The sequence below is a fragment of the Homarus americanus genome, unplaced genomic scaffold (assembly GCF_018991925.1).
Source record: "Homarus americanus isolate GMGI-L3 unplaced genomic scaffold, GMGI_Hamer_2.0 scaffold36734, whole genome shotgun sequence".
NCBI classification, from domain to species: Eukaryota; Metazoa; Arthropoda; class Malacostraca; order Decapoda; family Nephropidae; genus Homarus; species Homarus americanus.
This window is the reverse complement of record NW_024733126.1, coordinates 8070360-8094158: the sequence shown is the minus strand read 5'-3', so window position 1 is coordinate 8094158 and position 23799 is coordinate 8070360. Positions and strand designations below refer to the sequence as shown.

Genomic DNA, 23799 nt, shown 5'->3' with positions numbered 1-23799 from the left:
CGCAATACCTTTTAAATTAAGGATATGCGAATATGACACATCCCCTGGCTTTGCCCCACTAAAAAACAAGGAGCCATAACTCTGAGATATCATCGGAGTGCAACCACTTTGATAACTGTATACCAACTCTCCACATAAGCCAAGTAGCGAAAAATTATGTGGGAAAACAAGTGATTTTAACATAACCACAAACACGAACTCACACACCAAGGAAATACAGTACAGATAATGATCAAAACAAGGTAATTTCACTAAAAATTCACCGAATAGCTTTAGAATCCATATGTACAGCATCTCAAAAAGTATACTATCTGCCAGGATATGTCTCAGGGTCCGACGACTTCCGAAATGCTACAAGCAACTCGTGATGTCCCGGGAGGGTTGGTATGCATGGCTATGTAATATACTGATCCTACTACATTTGGTAATCGAACATCATATTAATTACGCCGAAATAAATACACATTGCATAACTTATGTTAAACTAGATACCAAAGTAAATGTGTCCCAATATCTAACATCCGTGGTCTCATGTTTCACATAGTGTGGACATTTTTTGAAGATACTATATAGCCTACACCTTCACTATGTCTCTTAACTTTAAAATTATTAACCCATGGAAGTCGATGATACATAACGGCATCATACATGGGACACCAGAACGGACGGACGGACCCATTGGAGCAGAATTGTATTGCCACACGTACAGTAAATTACTCATCCATATCCTGAAAACTGACAAGCGAGTTGGCTTTACTAACCCCTATATGGGGAACTGGTGGTCGAAACAGAACCATTTCTGCAAATTAACCTCGCTAGCTCATATACTGTACATAATAGGTATTTAATGATATGAAATCACGTTGAAATTTTTTGGGTGAGTTGACTACATTTAACTTCTATGGGCAGCCAGACAACTCATAATTACAGATAAACAGGCAGCCATACACAGATCGGTTTCTCCCCCTGGCCTAGCCGGAGCCAGGGATAACAAAGGATAGCATATTGTCTATTAGCAGCTACTGATAAATAGCAATTAGGCAATTACATTGAATAACACTGTCTAATGGCGGTGGATCCACCCAGATGTGAATGTGGAGAAGTAAAGGCAGTCAAGTTCAGTGCCGGACACGCTGCCGCCTTGTGTGCTGGTAAAGGATTAGTATTCAGTGCATTGTGTTCAAGGAATATCTAATAAAAAAGCTCAACTAATACATATTCCCATTATTTGCAGAAAGGTCGCAAAATTTTACTACAGCACCACCTGTCATCCAGTGAGCGGATTACTCGAGAACGTACTGTATAGAGGTCAGATTGGGTAAGCTAAAAAATATATTGATAGAAAACGGGTTTAAAAGTAATGCTAGAAAACGTAACCAAAAGCAATCATAGAAAATGGGACTAAAGTCAATCATAGAAAACGATTATTTTCACACTAACTATTTTTGTCGTAGCTAGAGCAAGTCACAGCAGCCACACCATCACAATAAAGATATAAATAACGAAAGGTAGGTGAGTGGTAGAGCTTTTGGAGATTGGCTAAGGTAAAGTTTTTGTACTTTTTTTTTTTAGCCGACTTCGCCCTCTTCGTTGCGCTGACTATGGTGACCCCGCGACCTTGACACAGCGCCTACAATTTTAAACGACTATGTAGCATTTTGTTCTTTTTGCAAACAGAGCAAGGCGTAAACACACGTTGAGTCAATATGCATTCTAATGTCGCGGTCAGATATATAACAAAAAGTAAACAATGCACCTACGTTACCCGTCCCATTATTGAGGAAACCAACTAAAATAGATACCGAATGTCGCCAAGGCTAAACACTTTGAGTAAAACTTTTTTATTACATATTCGTTGTGTCCATACTTTCCCTTACTTGCCGTCAGGCCTACAGAATCAACTCACCATGGTAAAGTGCCACACATTATAGTACGTCACTTCACATACAATAGTGTATACCTCTTAACTGCTTGTGATATGGTTCTACATATACCTGTATGTAACTATACAGTTTAGTGATATAATAGCGATAAAGTATCAATGTTCTCGCTTAGTAGTGTAATGAGCTGCATATGTTTTTGTACTGTTGGTCGACATTCCGCTTCCACCGTAAACGAGGTTTTTTTCCTTCGTATACATCAGCAGTCACATCGCTCGTGAGTGAATACCTGTTGCTATGATATATTTTGGCTACTGGTCTGAAGAATAGTGTATCATTTATATCAGCGCCTTGTGTCCAGAGAAAATGGATGGCTACTTGACTAGAAACACGTGGTATGGAGTGTGACCGTAAATAAAAGATGGTATCAGCTGTCGCCTCTCTGTACAAGAAGATACACTCCGGTGAGATATTAATAGATAGCTAACAATTTAGTCTAGTTGAATAGCACAAGGAATCGCATACCTCTGTGAATTGGCAGTTTGTTACGCGAGTTCTGTACTCACCCCTTATGTGAATTACACGAAAGCGCTTGGGGGAACTTCGTGATTTCTTGTTTCTTATGTGGTTATCGGCACACACACACACACACACACACATATATATATATATATATATATATATATATATATATATATATATATATATATATATATATATATATATATATATATATATATATATATATATATATATATATATATCTTGATAAAATCACACGGGAAAATGGAAACAACGTGTGATTTTATCAAGATTTATCTTATCCACGTTTTCATTGTGGATTTACATGAAATATATATATATATATATATATATATATATATATATATATATATATATATATATATATATATATATATATATATATATGCGGGGTACTGTACACAATACAGTATATATATTTTTTCAATGTTCCACGGGCATACAGTACCTTCAGTAATGTAATAATCGTTCATGATATTTTCCGCCGTTAATTGAAACTTCTCGCAGCCTGTATTTCGTGCTGGTAATGATGAATTAATAACTTTATTGTTAAAACTTCTACAAATTATAACTCTTTATATCGGGGTTCGAAGTTTCCACAATCCGGTCTTTGTAACCTGTGTGTTTGTGCGTGTTAGAGACATTTATTGTGTTAAGGGTCTCAGGCAGTCAAGGTAATTGACCATATTCAGGTATGAGGGTTGACGTCCAAGGCCAACCATTCCTCACGCTTTCTGTCTTTACTACTCTTTCTAAATTTCGTATCTCTCCAAGAACACCAATCTATGCCTTCGGGCCAGGTTAGGTTAGGTTAGGTTAATGTTAGGATGGATAAACTGGGATGCATAATTTTCAGGCGATCCCAATAGTATTCAGTTAAGTGGGGTTGGGTAGGTTAAGTTCATAGATTAGTGTTAGGGTGGTTAATCTTAACGTTAGGGTAGATTAGGATACAGTTAGTTGACTCGTTTTCTCAACCTTCATTAAAGATTTTGTCAGATCTGGCCAAGTAACTAGTACATCCTTGCCAAATTATCCCATGATAATGACCCACATGATGAATCGAACACTATATGGTGTACAATTTTATCATCTTATCTGTGGCAATTAACACTAATGAGTCTATTAATCATATCTATAATTAGAAGGATTGGTACATATAATCACTCTGACGTAAGTACCTATTTTTATTACTGAAACTTTCTACCTAGAAGTCCTGTACACAAAGAGGTGGATAATAACAGTTAAAACAATTTATGAACTAACTATACTGGTTTCTCACTTTCTTCCGCATCACTAAATCACATATAATTTATATACATTTATGTGTGTGTGTGTGTTGCACTTTTTTGTCATTTAGAGTATAATGAGCAGTTTGGGAACTTAAAGAACTGAAGTACGTGATCCATAACTGCTACTCTTGCTATTGGTCTCGTTCGTGGTCTCTACCCCGACTAAATCACTGGATCCCTTTACACACACATTACTTCCATCACACGGGATATGCCGCCCTGTAATTTTGTTTTTTATAAAAAAACAAGACATGGATGAAGTTTGTGTCTATATCTATATATATTAATCATTAAAAACGAGACATAATGACTCTACCTAAAGTAACCTAATAATCTTACATTTCTTAGTTTAGTTTTGTTAGTTTGGTTTGGTTGGTTGGCAAACTAATCGAAGCATATGAAACAAATTTAAGCCCAATTTATCGAATTGGTTAACCAATTATCTACAGGCCCTACAGGGTATATATTACGAAATCCTCACCTGACCCTGGCTTCCCTGCATGTACACGTACTGAATACTGTACCTGGTTTCGCTAATTTAATTTAATCCATTTACACTAAGCAATTCTTTTAGTGTACACTTCATTATAATAAAATATGAAATTCGTCACTATGTCATGTGTCCAAATTAAGATAGAAGCAAATAAAAAGTTTGCTGTAAAGAAGCAGCTAAGTATTCATCGCTTATGGGAGGGAATTTTTTTTTATGTATTTATTTTTTTAAGAATAACACCTTGCGTTGCACGTTATTACTTGATGACAAAATAATTACCGATCTCAAGTTAAAACAAAACACGATCGCATGTCTGGCTTAACATTCATCAAAATACCATTAGCCGTCAAACCTAGCAAAGCATAAGAAACAAAGTAACAATTGACATTTTTAGATGGAGGAAGTTGTAGGTGAGTGAGTCTGTTAAGTGAGTGGAAGGTAGTAGTAACAAGCCACTGAGCATATTGAACTAATGGAACGCATATTTACTGGTTGTTGGCGAGTTAACTAACACCACAAATGACACCTCCAGCTTCACTGTAAACTCTCCGACGCTTAACACCATTCATATAAAATTTACGGAAGTTGAAGTTCCGCCTCCTCACAACATTCCGTCACTAGCCTACATTAAAAAGTAAATTATCAACATCAAATAAATAGGATCTCGTAATTAACTACTCCAATCACACGACGCAATCAGTACATGTTTTGTTGTCTCAGCGTCTAACACAAATTAATTTTCAGGTGATTACAATTTTCCTAAAACGAACGCGATTAAGCTATTCTCCCCTTGTGTATCGGTCCAAATTATTGCTACGTAAAACATTTATTTGCTTCATAAAACGTTGGTTATATGTTAAAGGTATAATACATATTTACACTTTTGGGCCTAACATGAGGAAATCTTACCGTACTTTATCTCCAGTAGTATATAACTCCCGTCTGGTATTGGTAAACATCCATGCAGCTAATCAACCTCTCAGCGTGTCTTAAAGTACAGTACTGACGCCTGTCCTAGGCTACCCCTAAGGCTGCCGCTTCTTGACTCCAGCCTTAACTGAACAACCTAACTACCGCAGTTCAATAGTACATCTATTAGTCGTCAATAAGTTTTATTTGTTCGCCTCGTGGTTTATAAACAAGAGAATTTCTTTTCGGACAAACCATTTGGCAGCTATCTCTGTCTAAACTGTACAAAATAAGTTATTTTCACAATTTATCACAGAAAATCCATAAAATTATCGTTCAGTTCAATCAGGGATTCTGGGAATGGGCGACCGCGCTCACGGTTCACCTCCGAATGTGGCGCCACCAAGCGGCCGCGACATATAAAATACATTAGCCTTACGTGATATTGTGCGATAACACCCGATTATTCAAAAAAATTATATATCGTCAGTAGGTTATTGATATCTAACTTTAAATATCTAGGAATATGGCGTTCCATCTCCACATGTCCAGCTGGCTCACCCCTATCTCGCCATACAACCTAACCTTATATTATGTTCTCAGCTCGTTGACTCACGTAAAAATAATAATAATTATTTGTACAAATTGTGTTTGTAGTTGCACTGAAATTATTAGTACAAAGCGTATAAAGGACATCTGAAAAATTCTTAAACATAGTAAAGATAACAACATTACCTTACGCTAGCACACAAAGCCTTTCACTTCAGTAAAGCATAATATCTCATCCAGTTACTCAAGGTGAATGCGACACACGGACATGAATAACTACACTAACGTGCTACCTCAGGGAAGGTAATGCTACTGTGGGGTACGGGTTTTTTGGGTTCTCACTCAGGATGGGATGGAGAAAGGAAACTCACAATGTGCTCTCTGTATACATGTTGTATTGGATGTACAATGCAGCTTGGTGCTGGGAAGGCAGCATGGTTACAAGCGTGATGTAGAGAGAGCTGGTTGGTGAGGGTGCTCAGAGGAGGACAGCTTGTGGGTCGCCATGCTCGCCGGCGGGAGCGAGGGCCGCCAGGCAGCGGCGGAGGTGGTGGTGTTGCTGGCTGCGGCTATAGCTAGAAGAAGAGCTAGGTCACCACGAGGTCAGGTCTTAAATAGCGGAGGTAGGCGTGGCTTAGTAGTTAACCTCCGTGATGTATGGCGGCGCTGGTTGACCCAGACCACGAGGCATACACTGGGGAATTCACTGGGTCGGCTACTCAGCGACAAACAGCGTTTGTAGGGGAGAAATCCACTACACTACCATGCCATGGTTCATTGTCATAAAATATAACCCGAAACGTTAGTGCAAAAGACAAATACAATCATTTCCAAGCAGCAAGAGTATCACAAAAAAAAATACACTCTTGACAAGTGTGAGACATGAAAAAAAAGAAGCTTGAGAATATTATTGTAAACTCAGAACACTGCCAGCGTTGTGACGGCACCTAGTGTTGTCACATAGCGAGACACCATCCAGGGAGCAGAGGTACCTCGACTACGGGTGAGAACTTGGTAAGGTGAGAACTTGGTGGTTATACAAAGTAATTAAGTTATATGAGATCCTGCATCTTTTATTTACTAAATATGGCAACCAGTTCGAAATACTGTACTTTATATTAATCCCAGAAATGTTGACAAAATTGAATTTCTTTATTCTACCTTTTCTTTGTTTCAATGAATATAAAACACAGGGAGAGATCTGACATGTGTAGTTATCAAATGTCTTCCCCGAGACGTACCCTTGCCAAAGATTGAAAATATTTAGAGATAGGATGATTTGAGGGTGTACCTGGGGCATACAAACGGGAAGGAGGTGTATTATATGTCCCAACGGGATGAAGAAACTGCACTATTTGAGACTGAATGTGAGAAGGTCCTAGGTGTGTATGTTGACAATGAGCTGAAGTTCTCGGGCCATTGCGAGAAGAAGGTAAATCAGGCAAATAAATTATTGGGTCTTATAAGAAGGTCGTTTAAATATCTAGACGGCCAGTCCCTCATAACGATCTTCAAGAGTGAAGTGCTTTCCCATCTGGAGTACTGTCACCCAGTCTGGTCCCCGAGATATGCTAAGGACTGTCAGTTGATTGAAAATGTTCAAAGAAGGGCCACCAGACTGGTGCCTGCACTTTGGCACCTCAACTACCCTGAGAGATTGGAGCGCCTGAACTTGCCTAGCTTATACTACAGACAGGCAAGGGGCGATCTAATTGAGGTGTATAAGCATCTCAAGGGGCACTACTCAGTCGAGTGTCCTTACTTGGAGCTGGCGGACGCTCGCCCCACAAGGGGTCACAGCTCAAGATTGAAGAAGCCGCAAGTCCAGAAAACTGTGAGGACAAACCTTTTCGGAGTGAGGGTTGTGAACTCTTGGAACAATCTGCCAGAAAATGTTGTGACGGCACCAAGTGTGAGTTCTTTCAAGACCAGACTTGAACAACACTGGAGCAGGTTCAGGTACATTCAGGAGCCGGTGCATGCCCAGTACCAGCCAACAGTGCATAACAGAGAGCCAGTACATGACTAGTACTTGCCAACAGTGCGTGACAGAGACATGACCGATCGCCCAAGCGGCTAACGAGCCGATCAGTGGTGAAGAGGATAAAAGTAAAGTAAAGTAAAAGCAGCTTAACATTGTGGGTGTAGCAGACACAAATTGGGTGGTAGATAGAGTGATCAAAGTAGATGACATAAAAATTTAATGAGGGGAAGGATGAAGACAGTCACAGATCAAGAGTGGAATTCTCGCTGAGCAATAAAACCTCCCAAGTATTGATCGGTTATCAGCTGATTAGATGACCCCACTCAGCTAGAAACATGAAACAATGACAACTACAACAAATTCTAAGTATTCTCCTCTTTATGTGATGTCATACATTACCCTTTGAAATACTGTACAGTATATCTATCTATCATGTAGAACACCACTGTCTAATCTAAAGCATTTTCATCCTAAGTGCAATTAGTGAGATAATTCTGTTCGAACTCTTCTCTCAGCCTACAGGTGACAACTCTTTCATCCTCTTTTGTCAAATGATGCTGTCCTATCCCATACGACAGTTGCCTCTCCTCTGCTGCTGCTCCTTGACGATACTGGCCTGCTGGAAATATGTTGTTAGTGGTGAGTCCAGCTTCCATGATGCAGTGTACTGGCACATATTAAAATATCAAAGTTTACTGTGTCAAATGGTATCAGTTCTAACATGTCTCATCCTAAGCATTGGAATTGGTATCTTAGCATTAACGGGCCTTAATTCAATGGGTTATCATCCTAAAGGATTCCAATTTTAATGTGTCCCAATCCTAAAGGTTAGAGTTGGCTACGGTAAAGCCTCATGTTCCCTGAAATACATTAGCTTCACCTTTTGTCCCAGCAGGAGCATCATCGGTAGTTCATCTTCAGGAGGATGGAGTGGCGCGTCACGACTCTGGGCTTACCTGGCACGACACCTTACCCACTCTCACCACCTTCACCCTCTGCGTTAGGCTCTACTCCTTACGCAGTCGCTACTCTGACTACTTCTTCTCCTATGCTGTCGAAGACAATGACAATGAACTAGCTTTCCGTAAGTTCCTCCACACTGGCTTCTTGAGGCCACTTATGCCCAAGCAATACTTGTCGTTGATTTAATATAGATTCAACGCGTTGTATGTTTTCATGTATCTTATCTCTCGTTGGTTATATTCAACTTTATATGACAATCTTTTTATGATTATATTATCACCAGGTGTAGAGCTTTTAGTTAAAGTGTGATCTTTACATCAGAACATTTTGACGTTTCTAAGTTAAAATTTCCAGAAGTCTCACTGAATTCCCAAAAGTGACCCAGAAATCTAGTTTACACATTTCCATGGCTGTTATGTTTTCTATTTTAAAAGGTGACATTTTTGTCATAGACTATAATAGTGCAAACAATTCAACAAAACATACATGTATACAAATTTCAAACCTGTACCGTAATTGTAAATCCTTTCAATGACAAACAAAAAATGACAATGATCTTGATCTAACCAAATTGACTAAGATACATTAATTCAAGACAAGCAAATGTATAGATATTTCCCAAAACAGTTGTCAATGCAGAAACAATGATTTAAGGTACAGAACCTTCATCACCGAACCCTACCTTGATCCTCCCTGTGTAAAGCTCACATGACCTATCTTACCTATGAGCCAGCTAGAGGCTCTTCTGAAACTAAATTACCCGGTAAGTGGGTTGGCTGTGACTTACACTTTTTTTTTTAATTATAAGGTGTAAATCGTAGATTAACAGAAGTTCTCTATCTAGCAGGATGTACTTCCAGCTTCAGGGTGTTCCTCAATAAACTTTTCATGGGGGTTTACCTCGTGTACCTCACCTCATAATCATGCATCGGGAACTTGGGACCCTGGGTACCAGGTTTTCATGTTGCATTACAGTATATTTTTACTGCTTTGATGGGGAAAAAGAAACAGGTGGTTAGTTTAATTCCACAAATGGATGAACACCAACACAGATTACAAGTGATTTATATGAATATTACATACAGTACATAAACAGAAACATACACAAGTACTGTACACACACATATACAGTATGTCTATATACACCTCATAAAATCGTTTGTAACCTTTGCTGGGACATTATACAATATTGTATTGTAGTTTAACAGCTGTTGAAATAAAACATGAGAAAAGACTTTCACTCTGATGATTCTCGTGGACTTGTCTCCAACCAGACCTCAAGTACAAGGAGAAGGAACTGCGCTTGGCTTGCTGCTCCAAACGGATTTTCCAGAAAGTACCGGTGAACTTGGAGCTCCTCAGTTGGTTCTCTTTCTGTGCTGCAGTCAACCTCTCAGACTACACGGCCACTTTCGTCCACAAGGGATCCGTCGACCGCTTCACTCTTTTTGACTCGGTAAGATTCACACAAGGTTGACTCCCATGAGAACTTTCCCTCTCTCACTTTCGTCATATCCTCCACAGGTACCATGTTTACTCTAGCCTGCCTCCCAAACTTATTTTATAGCTCAAATTTAATGTATAACATTAAACAATAATTCTTTATTTTAGGTTAAACCAGTTTCATTATGCTGACTGTATATTTCTAACATGCATATAAATTTGATATGGAAGCAAATACTTATTTTTATGATTTGATGTTATTTCAAATAATTGCTTAAGATATTGGTGACCACAGCTACAGGAGTCGAATAACCCCATCCTGGTAGTGTCGGGCGGCAGTGTTATATTGGGCCAAGACCAGGACGAACCACTAGGGGGCACAGACAAGGGTCAGAGCTTTAACGGCTTCATTGCTGACCTCTTCTTCACCCAGAGCTTGTTAACGGTACAACAGATGAAAGATTATCTTGAATGTAAAATAGATGCACTTCTGGCTCGCCAGCACCTGATGGACTTTGAAAATATTGAAGAAAAATTTATGTTAGGGGTGGAGACCAATGTAACAACCTCATTGGATATTTGCAGCTCTGGCAACAACAAGCTCTTTTCTGTGTTTGCAGAGGGACGCACTAATAAACAAGCCAACCATTTTTGCTCTACTGTTAATGGTGATGTTGCTACACCAGAGAATACTGCAGAGAATCTTGCTTTATTCAATATAGGAGCTAAGTTTGCAGACAAATGCACAGAGTATGATAAAGGCAACAGCATGTGGGTTGGTGTATACTGGGAGCCAGAAGAAAGTTTATGGAAAGATCAGAAGACTCATAAAGAAGCCGTCTACAGAAATTTTGAGGTAGAGATCCAACCTTCTTCAAGGGAGGTTCTGTGTGTTATTGCCAGCACTCTCGCTAGGTCGCACGAAGTCACACCCAACGGCAACTGGGATATTGAAGCTTGTGGAAAAGTTGTGTGCACTGCCTGCCAGTTTAAAAGACCAGTGCCCATGAAGCTCAGAGGACTGTGTAAAGAGTCCTTTTTTGATCGTGAGTATTATATTTATGACACCATCAACTACCGCCCTATTTTTAATGGCAACAGCTGGTCCAGAATAATTTGGAACGTTAACCAATCTGCTCCTCATGATTACAGCTGGTTACTCTACCAAATGGGCGACCCGTACATCCAGGCTCGCATGGTGACCAGCTCAATCCTTACGTACCCGGTGGGTCTGCACGAGTTTGAAATAATTGGAGACAAATGTCCAGGAAGGTTAAAGAAACTGAAGCTCACTTCCTGCGGCCAGAACATGTTCACCTGTGGCGATGGCATGTGTATTAACCTTAACTTACGGTGCAACCTAGAATTGGACTGTGAAGACCACAGTGATGAACTCAATTGTGAATCATTAATTATACCTCCAGGCTACAAGAAGCGATTACCGCCCCCTAAAGTCAACAGTTACACTCCTGCATCAGTGTTCATCGACTGTGATATCGTTTTGGTCCGCAAGCTTGACCTCCTCAATTCTCAAATTACTATGGATGTGGTGATTAAAAGAACCTGGTACGACTCACGACTTTATTACAAGAACCTCCACCCTGATAACAATCTCAACCAGATTGACACAATGGATAGTGTATGGTACCCAGATGTAACTATGCTGGGTTCTGACTACAGCCAAGCCACTTATGTCCTCCATAGGACGGCAGTTTGGGGTCAACTTACTGCTAGTCCCTTGCCCGATGATGACCAACTCATTGATGAAGGTAAATTAGCAAACTCACTCTAAAGTTAGTCTTTCAAAAATAGGGTTACATTTTTACTAAATAACAATAATCTTGTAATAAAAATATCCCATCCCAAAAGACATGGTTACACAGGTAAAAAAAAAAATGTATCTACAGTACAGTAATTACTAAATTGAGTTTGGAAATTAAATTCACATAAATAAAAAAATTACGTATTCTAATAATACACTGAAATGTATACAATCAAAGACAAAATTTGTGTCGCAGTTTTGTCCGAAGATTAAATATAACTCGTGAAACATTATGAGAGCCCCCTACCACAAGGCAGAGCGCACCAAAAGTTAAGCCCTTCGGCATATGTTTTCACCAAATTTCATGACACGACTTTTGTCTTTCATTGTACAACATAAAAATATATCATATTTATTATAATAATAATAATAATAACAATAATAATAATAATAATAATAATAATAATAATAATAATAATAATAAAAATAATAATATTAATAATAATAATAATAATAATAATAATAATAATAATAATAATAATAAAAATAATAATATTAATAATAATAATAATAATAATAATAATAATAAAAATAATAATAATAATAATAATGATATTAATAATAATAATAATAATACTGTACTGTATGTACAGGTACTTAGTGTAGCACGTTGTACTTTGGTTAAGTTAGGTTAAAATTTGGGATGGCTTTATTTAGTGTCTTGTTTTCTAGTCTCCTGGAGCAGATGACTGAGGCTTCTTACTTACAGATGTATTCTACTCAGGGAAGGTCAACCCCTTGGTGCTAGAGCGAGAGTTCACTATCACACTCATGTGCACTTTTGACCTCACCCTCTACCCCTTTGACAGTCAACACTGCCAGATGGTCTTCTATGTCGGCGCTTACACCCAGCAGTATGTGGTCACTTCCCTCAAAAATGTCACCTTCTCTGGGAATCGCCAACTCCTTGAGTACCGCGTGAGTTCCAGGTTTATACTGTAATTGTTCAGTCACCTGTTTTCCCTTTAAAAACACAAATCTACTCTCATTTCAACAAATCTTTAGTTAAATTTCCATTTGGTGAAGCTACATTATTGAGATTTGGAGTTTGATATCGTTTTATTCTGATTGTAATAATAACAAAAGATTGTCATTAATATTTGAATAGGAACATGACTCGGAAAAAGTTGTGTATTTTGTTTCATTTGAAAGGGTCTTATAAAGTTCCAGACACTAGTCATTGGATGCCAAGTTATTAATGCCAGTTAGACCTCACACGAGAGTTAAGACAATCGCTTAATAAAAATTACCCAAAGAAAATTACATTTTATTTTTCAGTCATTTAGGCGATGTTTCATGAAAGTGATTCCTCTCAGAAGTCATCCATGATATCCGTCCATTTCTTGACCTTAAAACTGAAAACCTAAAGAAAATTCCCACATGGCACCTCAACCTAAAAAATTACTGTAAACAAATATTAAACATTCATTAAAATGAACAAATTATCAAGTTCTGCACACAAGTAATTTTCCTCTCACTAATTCCTGCCATTCCAATTTTCTTGAAAGTGATAACTACATCCAGAGTCTCTTATATGTTATTTACAGAAGTTTAGAATATTTCAGATTAGGACATATGAAGACTAAATGTTTAACCAACTTGTAGTCTACCTCAAAAATGTAATATTGTAACCCTTTAACTGTTTGCTTGACCTTCATAAATATATGAATTGACTAAATTTTTTGGCACACGTTTTTCACCTAATTGTGTTGTTTCATAGTCAATAAATTTATCACCCAGTCTTATTTTGCCTTCTATGATGATGTGGGAGTGTTTCTGTTTTGCCCTAGAGTGTATTCACCGTTATATTTTGTGAGACGAGATTTTCTTTAAAATTCGTGCTACCTTCCATAGTGAAAGAGATAATATAATGCCTCATATGTTACAGGTGACTAGTCTCAAGCATCAACCATTGCTGTACCAAAACAAGAGTGGTCAGCACATAGAGATCGAGTTGGCTAACCTTTACGGGTACTACATCAGCGGCGCCTACGTGCCCACCATGCTCTTGGTCATCATCTCTTACCTCACCTTCTACTTTTCCCTAGACGACTTCACCAACAGAGTTATGGTCTCCCTCACCTCCCTCCTAGTGCTGGCAGCCCTCTTCTCCCAGGTCAGAACGCCTCTTTTTCTTCTACTAGGTTACAGTACAGGTTCTTTTAAAGCTAGGAATCCATTAATGTGTTAACGCCAAAAATGTACACAGTTGTTTTCATTGGCATGGTTGCATTATCATTATGCGTTTGCAGTACATGCCAAAACGCAAACACACTGCAAATGCGTGAATGGAATCCAAGCTTAAGACATAACAACTCTTACCCATGTGTTTGTCTATTTCTCTCTTTCATTTCAAGATCATAACACCTGTTCTTTTACCCTAGATCATGACATGTTATTTTGAGTTCATAACTTTTGTTCTTCTAAGGTCATTACCCTTGTTCTCGAATAATTACATCTCCTCATTCACAAATTACACCAGTTTCTCTTGGATCAATACCTACTACAGTATCAGGTCACTAACCCTCATATTCCAGGATCATCACACATGTTCTTTACATATCGCTACACGTGTTATTAAATCTTTACACCAGTTTGTTCTTCTTTTCAGGTTATTAAACTTGTCCTAAATCATAACCGGATAAACTTGTAGTTGCATTTTCTTAAGCCTAAGAGTGAAGAAAGAAATTATATACTTTTACTTCTATCCTCTTCACCACTGATCGGTTCGTTAGCCGCTTCGGCGATCGGTCACGTCTCTGTTACGCACTGTTGGCAAGTACTGGGCATGCACTGGCTCCTGAATGTACATGAACCTGCCCCAGTGTTGTTCAAGTCTGGTCTTGAAAGAGCTCACACCCGGTGCCATCACAACACTTTCTGATACTCGGTAGATTGTTCCAAGAATTCACAACTCTCACTCCGAAAAAGTTTGCCCTCACAGTTTTCTGGACTTGAGGTTCCTTCAATCTTGAGCTGTGATGGATTATGTACAAAAAACTCAGTTACTGAAACTTAAGCTGCAACCCTTTGAAGATGATTTAACCCTTAGCTAAAAGCCTTTAGCTTCCTTTTACCATTTTTTTTCCAATCCCTAATCTGGACTTTAAAGAGCTGGAAAAAAAAAATTTTCATTGCAATATACACCAAGGAGACTGTGACAGGCTTTATTTCACCACCCTTAATGTCTTGATTGTGAAACAAACTAGTGTTGGTGGTACAGCAGTTATGTACTTAAAATATCTTGCTATTGTATTATGTCCAGGGTTCGAGTCTTGGCCCAGGACAGATGTGAGAAGTGTTATCCAGTGTGACACTACCAAACATCACAGGTTTCCTCTGGGTACTCCACTTTCCTCTTGCACTAAAACTGGACAATAAATTTAATCACAAAGTAACAAAGAACAGACCAACTGCCTGAATGGCTAGTAAGCTGATAAGTGGTGAAATGATAATTAAAAAAAAATTACATTACCGGTAATTCTAGCAGACAAAAATTGAATAACTTGAATACTTTCAATGTTTATGATAACACTATGCAGCTCAGTAATATTTTGATGGTGATACTGCAGATAGCCTCTGGCTTACCCAAGACAGCCTACCTGAAGCTGATTGACGTTTGGTTCATCTTCTGCATCATGTCAGACTTTGTCATGGTATCGGTGCTGGTTATCATCAACTCCTACATGCAGGTCCAGATGCCCATCAAGGTGACACCCCTGATATCAGGCGTTCACGGCGCCAAGAGAGGGTCACAGGTATACAAAACTGATAAAACTGGTTGTACAATTTTTGAACACCTTCCCTGATACACAAGTGCAGTAGGTCATTTAATCAATTCCCTGGTCTTGGAACTCCATGGTCCAGGTAGCCAATAAACTTGTATCGGTAATTCATTTTATTAATACCCTGATACACAAGTCCAGAATTTGTCACTATCCATTCCAATTTTACTCTCAGGCAAGATTATCAGGTGTTGTCAGATTAGCTGTGTTCTGCTCAGAATTTGGATCTCATGAAAATTAAGAACCTTGCTTAATTCAAGGTGTTTAATTTTTAGGTGAAATAAGTGGGGGGTTTCCTAATCTTCATGGGGGAATATTGTTTAATTTATTAACCTTCATACATAACATTATTTAACTATAACTGTAAATACTGTACTTAGATGTTATAAACATATGTGCAGGATGCATTAAAAAGGACTGAACCCGGGCTGTATGCCAGTCAACCATTTACCTTTGCAAATATGTGAAAGCAACGTGGCCTCACAAGCAATGTACTGTACAGCACTGTCCTACCATTCTTTCTCACAAGCAGTGAGCCCCCAACTTAATCCGGCACTGCACGAAGGTAAATCTGGTTTTTTGTCATACATAATATTTGTCTTCTACAGTTTTTGTTAATTTTCAGAAAAGTAGACAGATCTTCCCACTGTCCAATATCTATTGCTGAGCACTTTCCAGTCATGGAAATCTTTTTCAAGTCTTAAATTAATGTTTATTTGTCTTTCCGTGTCAAATAAAACTATGGTCACACTAGAGTTATCCATGCAATAAATCCACACTAGTATTTCATCCACAGGCAATAAGTCAACGGTACGATCCTCACACTGGCGAAAGAAACCATTGGCCGGGCGCCCAGCTCGCACGGCTAATTGAGCTCAGTTGAAGAGCAGGCTGGCATCACTATGTTTCTACGGAAGTATTAACCACTGTAGTGAGATGTATGGTCCTGTTAAAGAAGTCCATTATGAAAAAGAAACGATTGTAGCGTCCAAGCGATGTATTTTTTTTACAGAAGTGACAAGTACTCTCGAGTCAAATAAAATTCCAGTTGTGTTTTGTTATTTATACTTTTTAAATTTTTGTACATTTTAACATTAATAAGAAATAGTTAAGAATGGTGCAAATTTCAACCCGACATACCATGGGTTTTCAAACGCTCCGTATTGTCCCACTTTCGACAACAAATAAGTTGTCGCTGTAGAAACAACTTGAGGAGTTCTTTGAAAAATCAACACAACAGTGGATTTATTTTGGGTATAAACTCTCATGTGACTGCAGCTTAACTCACTTTTCCCCTCCCTCCTTACAATTCTGTTCTGTGCCTTCGCCAATTACTTTGGCTTCTCTCTTTATTATTCCCTCTTTTATTTACATTTCTTCCATTAGAATTAGAGACAAGTAAGAACACTTTATTGTATTTGTTCACAGGTGGGACAGAGGCCGCGTTTGACTTTGGATCCCCGGAAGTGGAACACCATTGCCCAGGTGGTCCTGCCTCTTTTGATGATCCTCTTCATCATAGTTTACTTTGGCTTCGTGGCCTTCCATATGGGCAGAGTCCAGGATGAGTTTGAGAAATAACGGGCTCTCTTTATTTCCTCGAGTACAATTTATTACCTGTATCTAGAATTACAGCATTTCTGTAAGACATAGGCATATCTATAATGTATGTGTTTGTTGGAAATGGTGTACCAAGTGCATAGAAAAAAATTCATGTATTGAAAAAAAAAACTATATGTAGTACAGGTCCCCCCCCCCAGTTCGCTGATTTTTATTTTGAGGTTCTCTATTATTCGCGGATGACACCCAGGATGTACCCAAGAATGTCGGTGGGTAGTTTTAAAGTTGCCGGCATTTTTGAGGCTGAAACAGGGAGTCATTCATTCTAGAGACGGTAATGTCCTTTACCTGTATTGTAAATATGTGTGTAGACACATACACACAAAACAATAATAATTGGAAAATCCTCTCAAATAATCAGAAACAAATTTATTAAAAATGTGACAGTCTACCCTCAAGTCCGTGCTTTATTACTTTATTAATAAAGCACGGACTTGAGGGTAGACCCACATTTTTAATATATATTTTTTCTGATTATTTGTGAGAGGATTTTCCCATTATTATTTATTTGTATGTGTTTTGTGTTTGTGTGTCTACACACACACACATATATATACAGTGACCCCTTGTTTAACGAACGCCTCGGTTAACGAACTGCCTTCCATAAGGATCTTCAATTCGGTTAACGAATTTCTTACGAACCGACCTCAACATGTTTTCGCTTGCACTGACCGGGCAACCAGCTTTAGTATCAGTCCGCCAATAGGTTAATCGGTTCTAGGGCTTAAATTCCTTACTATTTTAGTAAATATCAAGAAGTTTATACTATTCAATACAGTAATTTTAAAAGTTTAATATTCAATTTTTTAGTAATTTTAACAATTATTGAACATAATTGAAGGTAAAGTGACTAGTTTAATGCGCGGCATCCAGCCTCTTAACACAGCAAACAGCGTTAGTCTCTCTCTGTTTTCAGTGGAGGTAACATCTTGCTTGAGACTCTCTTCAACTAAATGCATTTTTTCTGTGTTTCCAAGCAAATTATTGGTCATTTTGAAATATATTTTACATATTGACAATATATAATGCAGTGCAGTGTTGATTTAAAGAAAATAATCTTGAATTACACCAAGAGAGCTAAAATTTTATGGGTGAAATGGCGCCATGGGGTGACTTCTCTTCCACCCCAATGCCTTCTCTTCTTACTTCTCCTCCACCCCCATTCTAAATCCCACAATCATCATCATCATCCAGGAGCCTTCTACATACACACCTCAAAGTAAGTGAACTTTTCTACCATTTTTTTTGAATTTAGGAAATTTTCGGTGAGCTGGAACCAATTACCCAAAAACCCATTGAAACAATGGTTTCGGTTAACGAACTTTTCGGTTAACGAACGACCTTCTGGAACGGATTGAGTTCGTTAACCGAGGGGTCACTGTATACAATACAGGTAAAAGAAATAATTGTCCTAAGGGCAAACACAAAGGGAATACTGTATACATTTCTTTGTACACAAGTAAAAATGTAACACCCTGGGTCAGCAAATGTTACTCACGGATTTGGCGATTCGGGGCCACTTTGAGAAAGTAACCCCCGTGAATTTGAAGGGCATGCTGTATATGTGTTAGCCACCTCCATCCCCCTACCCTTTGATTCACCACTACTCACTATAACTATCAACATGTGCCAGTGAAGAGCTAGAGAATGTATTGCTGCAGGTACACACACATTCCATACTCACCAGCACGAAAGATTTTGTAAATACAGTGCTTCATATATGGTCATTTCTATTTATAATAAAAATAAAAAATATCGTATTTTATGAATATAAGTTGGGACTCATTGTCCTCATAAATATACAGGGTGATTCAGCAGAGTACATTAAAATGGAGGATGAAATCCTTGGATAATTCTAAACCACAATGCCTCTGGTAAAATGTCAGATTCTGCATATGGTAGTTTCCATGTTACAATACATTTAAGATGTAGTGATGAGAGTGAATTTGAAGTGAAACCCCTTGTAGGTTTTTGCAATCATTTATTCACAGATCTCTACAGTGTGACCCCTCTTTGTTACAACCTTAAGGAAATGTTCAAAGTTGCCCTCTTCTGCCTCAGTGCAAGCCAGTACATGTCGTACCATTGATTGTCTGACGCGTTCCAGAATGCCTGGACTATGTTTAATTTGCTCGCACCTGTCACGAACATGTGGGTATACGCAGAATCTGACATCTTACCATAGAGGCATTGTGATTTAGAATTATCCAAGGATTTCATCCTCCAATTTAATGTACTTTTTGCTGAATCACACTGTATATATATACAGTACTCTATACAGTCAACCCTCACTTTACGTGGTTAATTCAACCCACAGGGTACCGTGGAAAGTGAGAAACGTGTAAAGTGAACAACAACATATGGGATTAATTGAAATAGAGATCGGGCCGACCCCCAAACTCCACTTTTTCAGACACAATACCTACGTTGTAGTAAAAATAACTTCTTAATTTTATGATGGTATGCACACACAATTAATAATTAAGAGAAATATCAATAATATTAGGTTTTTTAACACTTACATTAGTAGAAAATATGGCTGGGCACACGGGGATGGGGGGTTGGTTCCGAGGCAGATTATTGGCCCTCACCTGTATCACTTGTATCAATTGTATCACTATTCACCACAGAGACTTGCAGGGCCTCTTTGTCAAACCCCTCGAAGTCCATATGAGTCCATATCCTCACTATAATTATCACTACGTATCACTGACTTGGGCCGGCTGTGGTGGGTGGTGGGTGAAGAACTCGGTAATGTTTTGATGACTGGGCGACCTTGTGCGCACACTGCTCGCGCCGCTTACACAACATGGCGGATGGCGGGAGGTTTGGATCCAAAAATGGCGCGGCTCGCCAGCCGCTCTCCGCATAAAGGGGTACACGCACCGCGGAATGTGAGCATTCCGGTTTCGGCAGGGTAACGTGGAAACGCGGAATGTGGGACCGCGTAAAGCGAGGGTTGACTGTAGTATATATATATATATATATATAAATAAAGACAATTTTGATAAATTAGGGATGTAATTACTACAGTATTACCTAATTTAATAAACAAAGTACGTGTACAATTTACTCACGTAAATTTGTTTACCCAAACAATCTACAAAACATTATAGTTCTTTTAGAAAACTGCATTGATGGAGGAACACACAACAGGCTTATACTTAGTTTTTCATAAACAGACTTATAAATGTATGCCCATATGGCAGGACAATTCCCTTAAAATCTTTTAAATACCTGTTCATATAGCTTAATCAAAGTACAGTACATATGTAAGATATTTTTAGCATAATAAAACTATCAAATCAGTGTCACTTTTAAGTCCTATGGAACATATAGTATACTGTACACATAACCCCTTTCTTTTTTCCATTAAAACATGTATCCATTTTAAGCAATTTAACTGTAGCCGTGTTTTCTAGGAATGCTGCGAATGATAAGAATGAGGCAGCAGGGGTGGATCCAGGAATATCAAAAGGGGGGTGCAAAAAGATGTGGATGAGAGAACATGGCAAGCACAGCCCATCCAGTTGGGGGGGGCCCTGTAAGCCCCCCAGAATGTTTTTTTTTTTTTTTAATTTGACTAATATCGTGGGCAGTTTGAGGCCATGTGCACTTGATATTAGGAGATATTCTGAGGTAATTAGTAATAACATTTTACTATACTGTATAATGCTATAGGACAATACTGCATTCAAGAAAAAGTACTGGAATTTTCTGAAGGGGGAGGGGGGGGCTGGATCCATCCCTGGGCAGAACTTTTATTCTTTAGGGGAAAACAAAAAAGAATTAAGTAAGTTTAGGAAATGTAAAGCTAACATTCAAGGTCCACATGGACTTAACTACTCTAAAAGTGAGAAAACTCTGAAATCCAGCATCTGTTTGGTCTCAATTATGACAAATAATTGAGATTCCACTGTAACTTGTATTACATAAAGTACTGCATAACAGTATTATTAATTTCACATTTCAGCCCCCCCCCCCAAAAAAAAAAAATTAAATAAAAATAAATAAATAGATCCAGGTACAATATTGAGATTGAGCTTTGGTCCACGTAAATCCTGTTACTAAATATTCTTTGTGCTAAAAAATTTTTGGGTGTCCAGGTATTCAAATTTCTAATTCCATATACTGTACACAGTGCACAGTATTGCATGTAAAAATAATAAATACACTGTACAGTAAACATACTTTTGGGCAGACTATCATGAGACCAATTTCTAAGGACTAAAAATGTTTTACTTGCCCTATTATCCATTAGAACATTAGGTCCACTATTCAGTACTGCCCAAGACAGTTTTGCCAGAATGAACACCAAATTGGACACTTGGTAGTTCTAGTAGTGCATAATGTACGAGTATTGTACTAGAGTGTAGTATAGAAAATCAACATGGAAAAATCCCTTTTGAAAAAAAATTAAGAACAGTACAGTACCATACCAAAAAGTAATCAATTGACAAAATAGAAAGCAAAATTAACTTTCTTCTTAAATACACACACAATATTAATACTGTACATTCTAAATGTGAAAACAAAAACAAAAACATGTTCAGGTAGATAACCTTTATTCCTTAAATGCTGGAGTCAACTGGACATTAAACAATTTACATCTCTTGGTGCCTAGTTAAGACGAGTCATTCTTTTATCTAAACTGGCATCATCTTTCAATTGATATTAGTTTGGAATAAATGACTGAAACTGATTAGCCTATGACATATGTAAATTGATTCTTTAAATTCACTGGCTCAAATATTTTTTGTAAGTTATAAGACAGTACAGTTCATTTCATTACAGAATATCTAAGTATAGGTCTGTATGTAGTGGACTCTCTTACAAACTTGACCTAATTTATAATTTTCTTAGAAGTTAATGATGTTGCTAAAATAACCTCATTTAAGATATGAAGCTTAAATAATGCAAAATTACAGTAGCCTAACAGATATAATATATGAGTTAATTATCCTAGTTTTATACTTTACATTCATTTTTCCCACATAAATAATAATATGTACAGTGTATACAGGTATTATAGTATTCTGTAATCTCCAATTTCTATAAATACCAATATGTACTATAATGGACCTGATCATAGTTCAGTTATTGCCCAAAAGGTAATGCAAAAGCTTCATATACATTTGCTCCCAATGAATCAAGTTTGTCAACAGTAAGAATCTTTTGCAGAAGCTGTCCAGGTGTAGGAGAGAGTGCACCATGCACCACCCCAGACAAGAGAGGAACCAATTTAGCCACAGGAAGGGAACTGTTATTTGAGAAACTTGTGCTGTGAGTAGGGGTAATTTGTGTCAGTGGAAAACTGTCAACCTCACTTGTTGAAACATTAGGAAGAATATCTCTACTAACATTATCCACCCAATTCTCATTTGAACCACAAAACCCCTGCTGACTTTTTGGGAGTGGGTAGAAATCTGCCATTCTATCTAACAAATGATTGAAACCATGTTGGATTAATGTATCCACCACAGTACTAAAATCTTCACTGTCAATGATATCATCTGTTTCAATTAACATATTGTAAAGTATCCTATCCTCCCCTGAATCTCCTTCAGGTGGTACTGGGGCTTCAAACACATATCTACTCCAAGGTTCTAACTTTGTTATTTTTCTCTCATAAAGATCATCTTGCGATGAATTTTCCCCAGCTAGAATGAGCTTAATTTCCTGAAAAATTGCTTCTAACTGAGACAATGTAAGGGGTCGTCCAAGAGGTAATCCAGTGACAATATGGGTCACAGCTTGAGTCACCTGAGATGTCAGTTTTGGAATACCTTTCTCAACTAGGTAATGAAGAACTGAAAGATATTTCTGTTGTAGTGTTTGGGAAATTGGTGCACCGGCATGACAAGATTGAATAACATCACCAAATGTATATCCTGCAAGCAGCATAAGTTGTACACGTACAGCTGAGGCCACCAAACTAGCAATATAAACAGTAGATATGGCACGGCTGAATCCCACAATCTTGAGTTGCTCCCAAATGCTGTGTTTATGTTGTGGTTGCTCTCTAACTGCTTGAAGAAGTATATCTGCATCAAGCTCTTTTGAAATTACCTCTTTCATATTAAGAGACAGACTTAAAACAGTAGCATTTGCAGTTCTGTGAGTGTTTTCATAATGTTGCCGTTTTTTCTGTTTTTCCATCAAAATACGTGTCTGTTGATCATGCCACTCAAGAAGCTTGAATTCTGCATACCTACTGAGAACAGCAACACCACCTATAATTGCACCTCCAATTACAAACTTCCTTCGGTGTCTATACAAGAAATCTTTTACTCTGGCAAACATTGTACTTCAGCAGTCTTTGGCCGTTTGTCAAAATGAAAAAAAGAAAATTATACTGTACATTTAAAAATACTAAAATACTGTACTGAATTCAGCAGTGTTTCCTCTGAATAAAATCTATATTTTCAATAAGCAAGCTTTAAAGTCCTGAAGTAGTGGCCACTTTCTGAAGGCGGTTAGCTACGAAGTTATTGGCATCAATAAAACGTTCCACAC

At 38.0% G+C, this 23799-nt stretch overlaps 3 protein-coding genes across 3 annotated transcripts; 2 read left to right on the top strand and 1 right to left on the bottom strand.

The window, feature by feature from the left end:
• Positions 1-1066: 1066 nt before the first annotated feature.
• On the top strand, positions 1067-11934 carry LOC121869287. The gene is made up of 4 exons (XM_042370533.1): positions 1067-1151; positions 8546-8734; positions 9888-10069; positions 10352-11934. Exons 1-4 carry the CDS (start codon positions 1067-1069, stop codon positions 11846-11848), a joined length of 1953 nt encoding a protein of 650 aa, XP_042226467.1. The 3' UTR covers positions 11849-11934.
• Positions 11935-12649: 715 nt separating this feature from the next.
• LOC121869286 (glycine receptor subunit beta-like) lies at positions 12650-15881 on the top strand. Its single transcript, XM_042370532.1, has 3 exons — positions 12650-12796; positions 13767-13994; positions 15451-15881. Exons 1-3 carry the CDS (start codon positions 12650-12652, stop codon positions 15685-15687), a joined length of 612 nt encoding a protein of 203 aa, XP_042226466.1. The 3' UTR covers positions 15688-15881.
• A 5950-nt stretch (positions 15882-21831) lies between these two features.
• On the bottom strand, positions 21832-23730 carry LOC121869323 (peroxisomal biogenesis factor 3-like). Its single transcript, XM_042370613.1, has one exon. The coding sequence runs from the start codon at positions 23584-23586 to the stop codon at positions 22381-22383; it is 1206 nt and encodes a 401-aa protein (XP_042226547.1). The 5' UTR covers positions 23587-23730; the 3' UTR covers positions 21832-22380.
• Between the last annotated feature and the right edge of the window lie 69 nt (positions 23731-23799).

Coding starts and splice junctions, on each gene's coding strand:
- LOC121869287 (XM_042370533.1), top strand. CDS start 1,067: ATGGCGGTGGATCCACCCAGATGTGAATGTGGAGAAGTAAAGGCAGTC. Junction 8,735..9,887: donor TGACAATGAACTAGCTTTCC/GTAAGTTCCTCC, acceptor GTCTCCAACCAG/ACCTCAAGTACAAGGAGAAG. Junction 10,070..10,351: donor GCTTCACTCTTTTTGACTCG/GTAAGATTCACA, acceptor TGGTGACCACAG/CTACAGGAGTCGAATAACCC.
- LOC121869286 (XM_042370532.1), top strand. CDS start 12,650: ATGTGCACTTTTGACCTCACCCTCTACCCCTTTGACAGTCAACACTGC. Junction 12,797..13,766: donor GCCAACTCCTTGAGTACCGC/GTGAGTTCCAGG, acceptor CATATGTTACAG/GTGACTAGTCTCAAGCATCA. Junction 13,995..15,450: donor TGGCAGCCCTCTTCTCCCAG/GTCAGAACGCCT, acceptor GTGATACTGCAG/ATAGCCTCTGGCTTACCCAA.
- LOC121869323 (XM_042370613.1), bottom strand. CDS start 23,586: ATGTTTGCCAGAGTAAAAGATTTCTTGTATAGACACCGAAGGAAGTTT.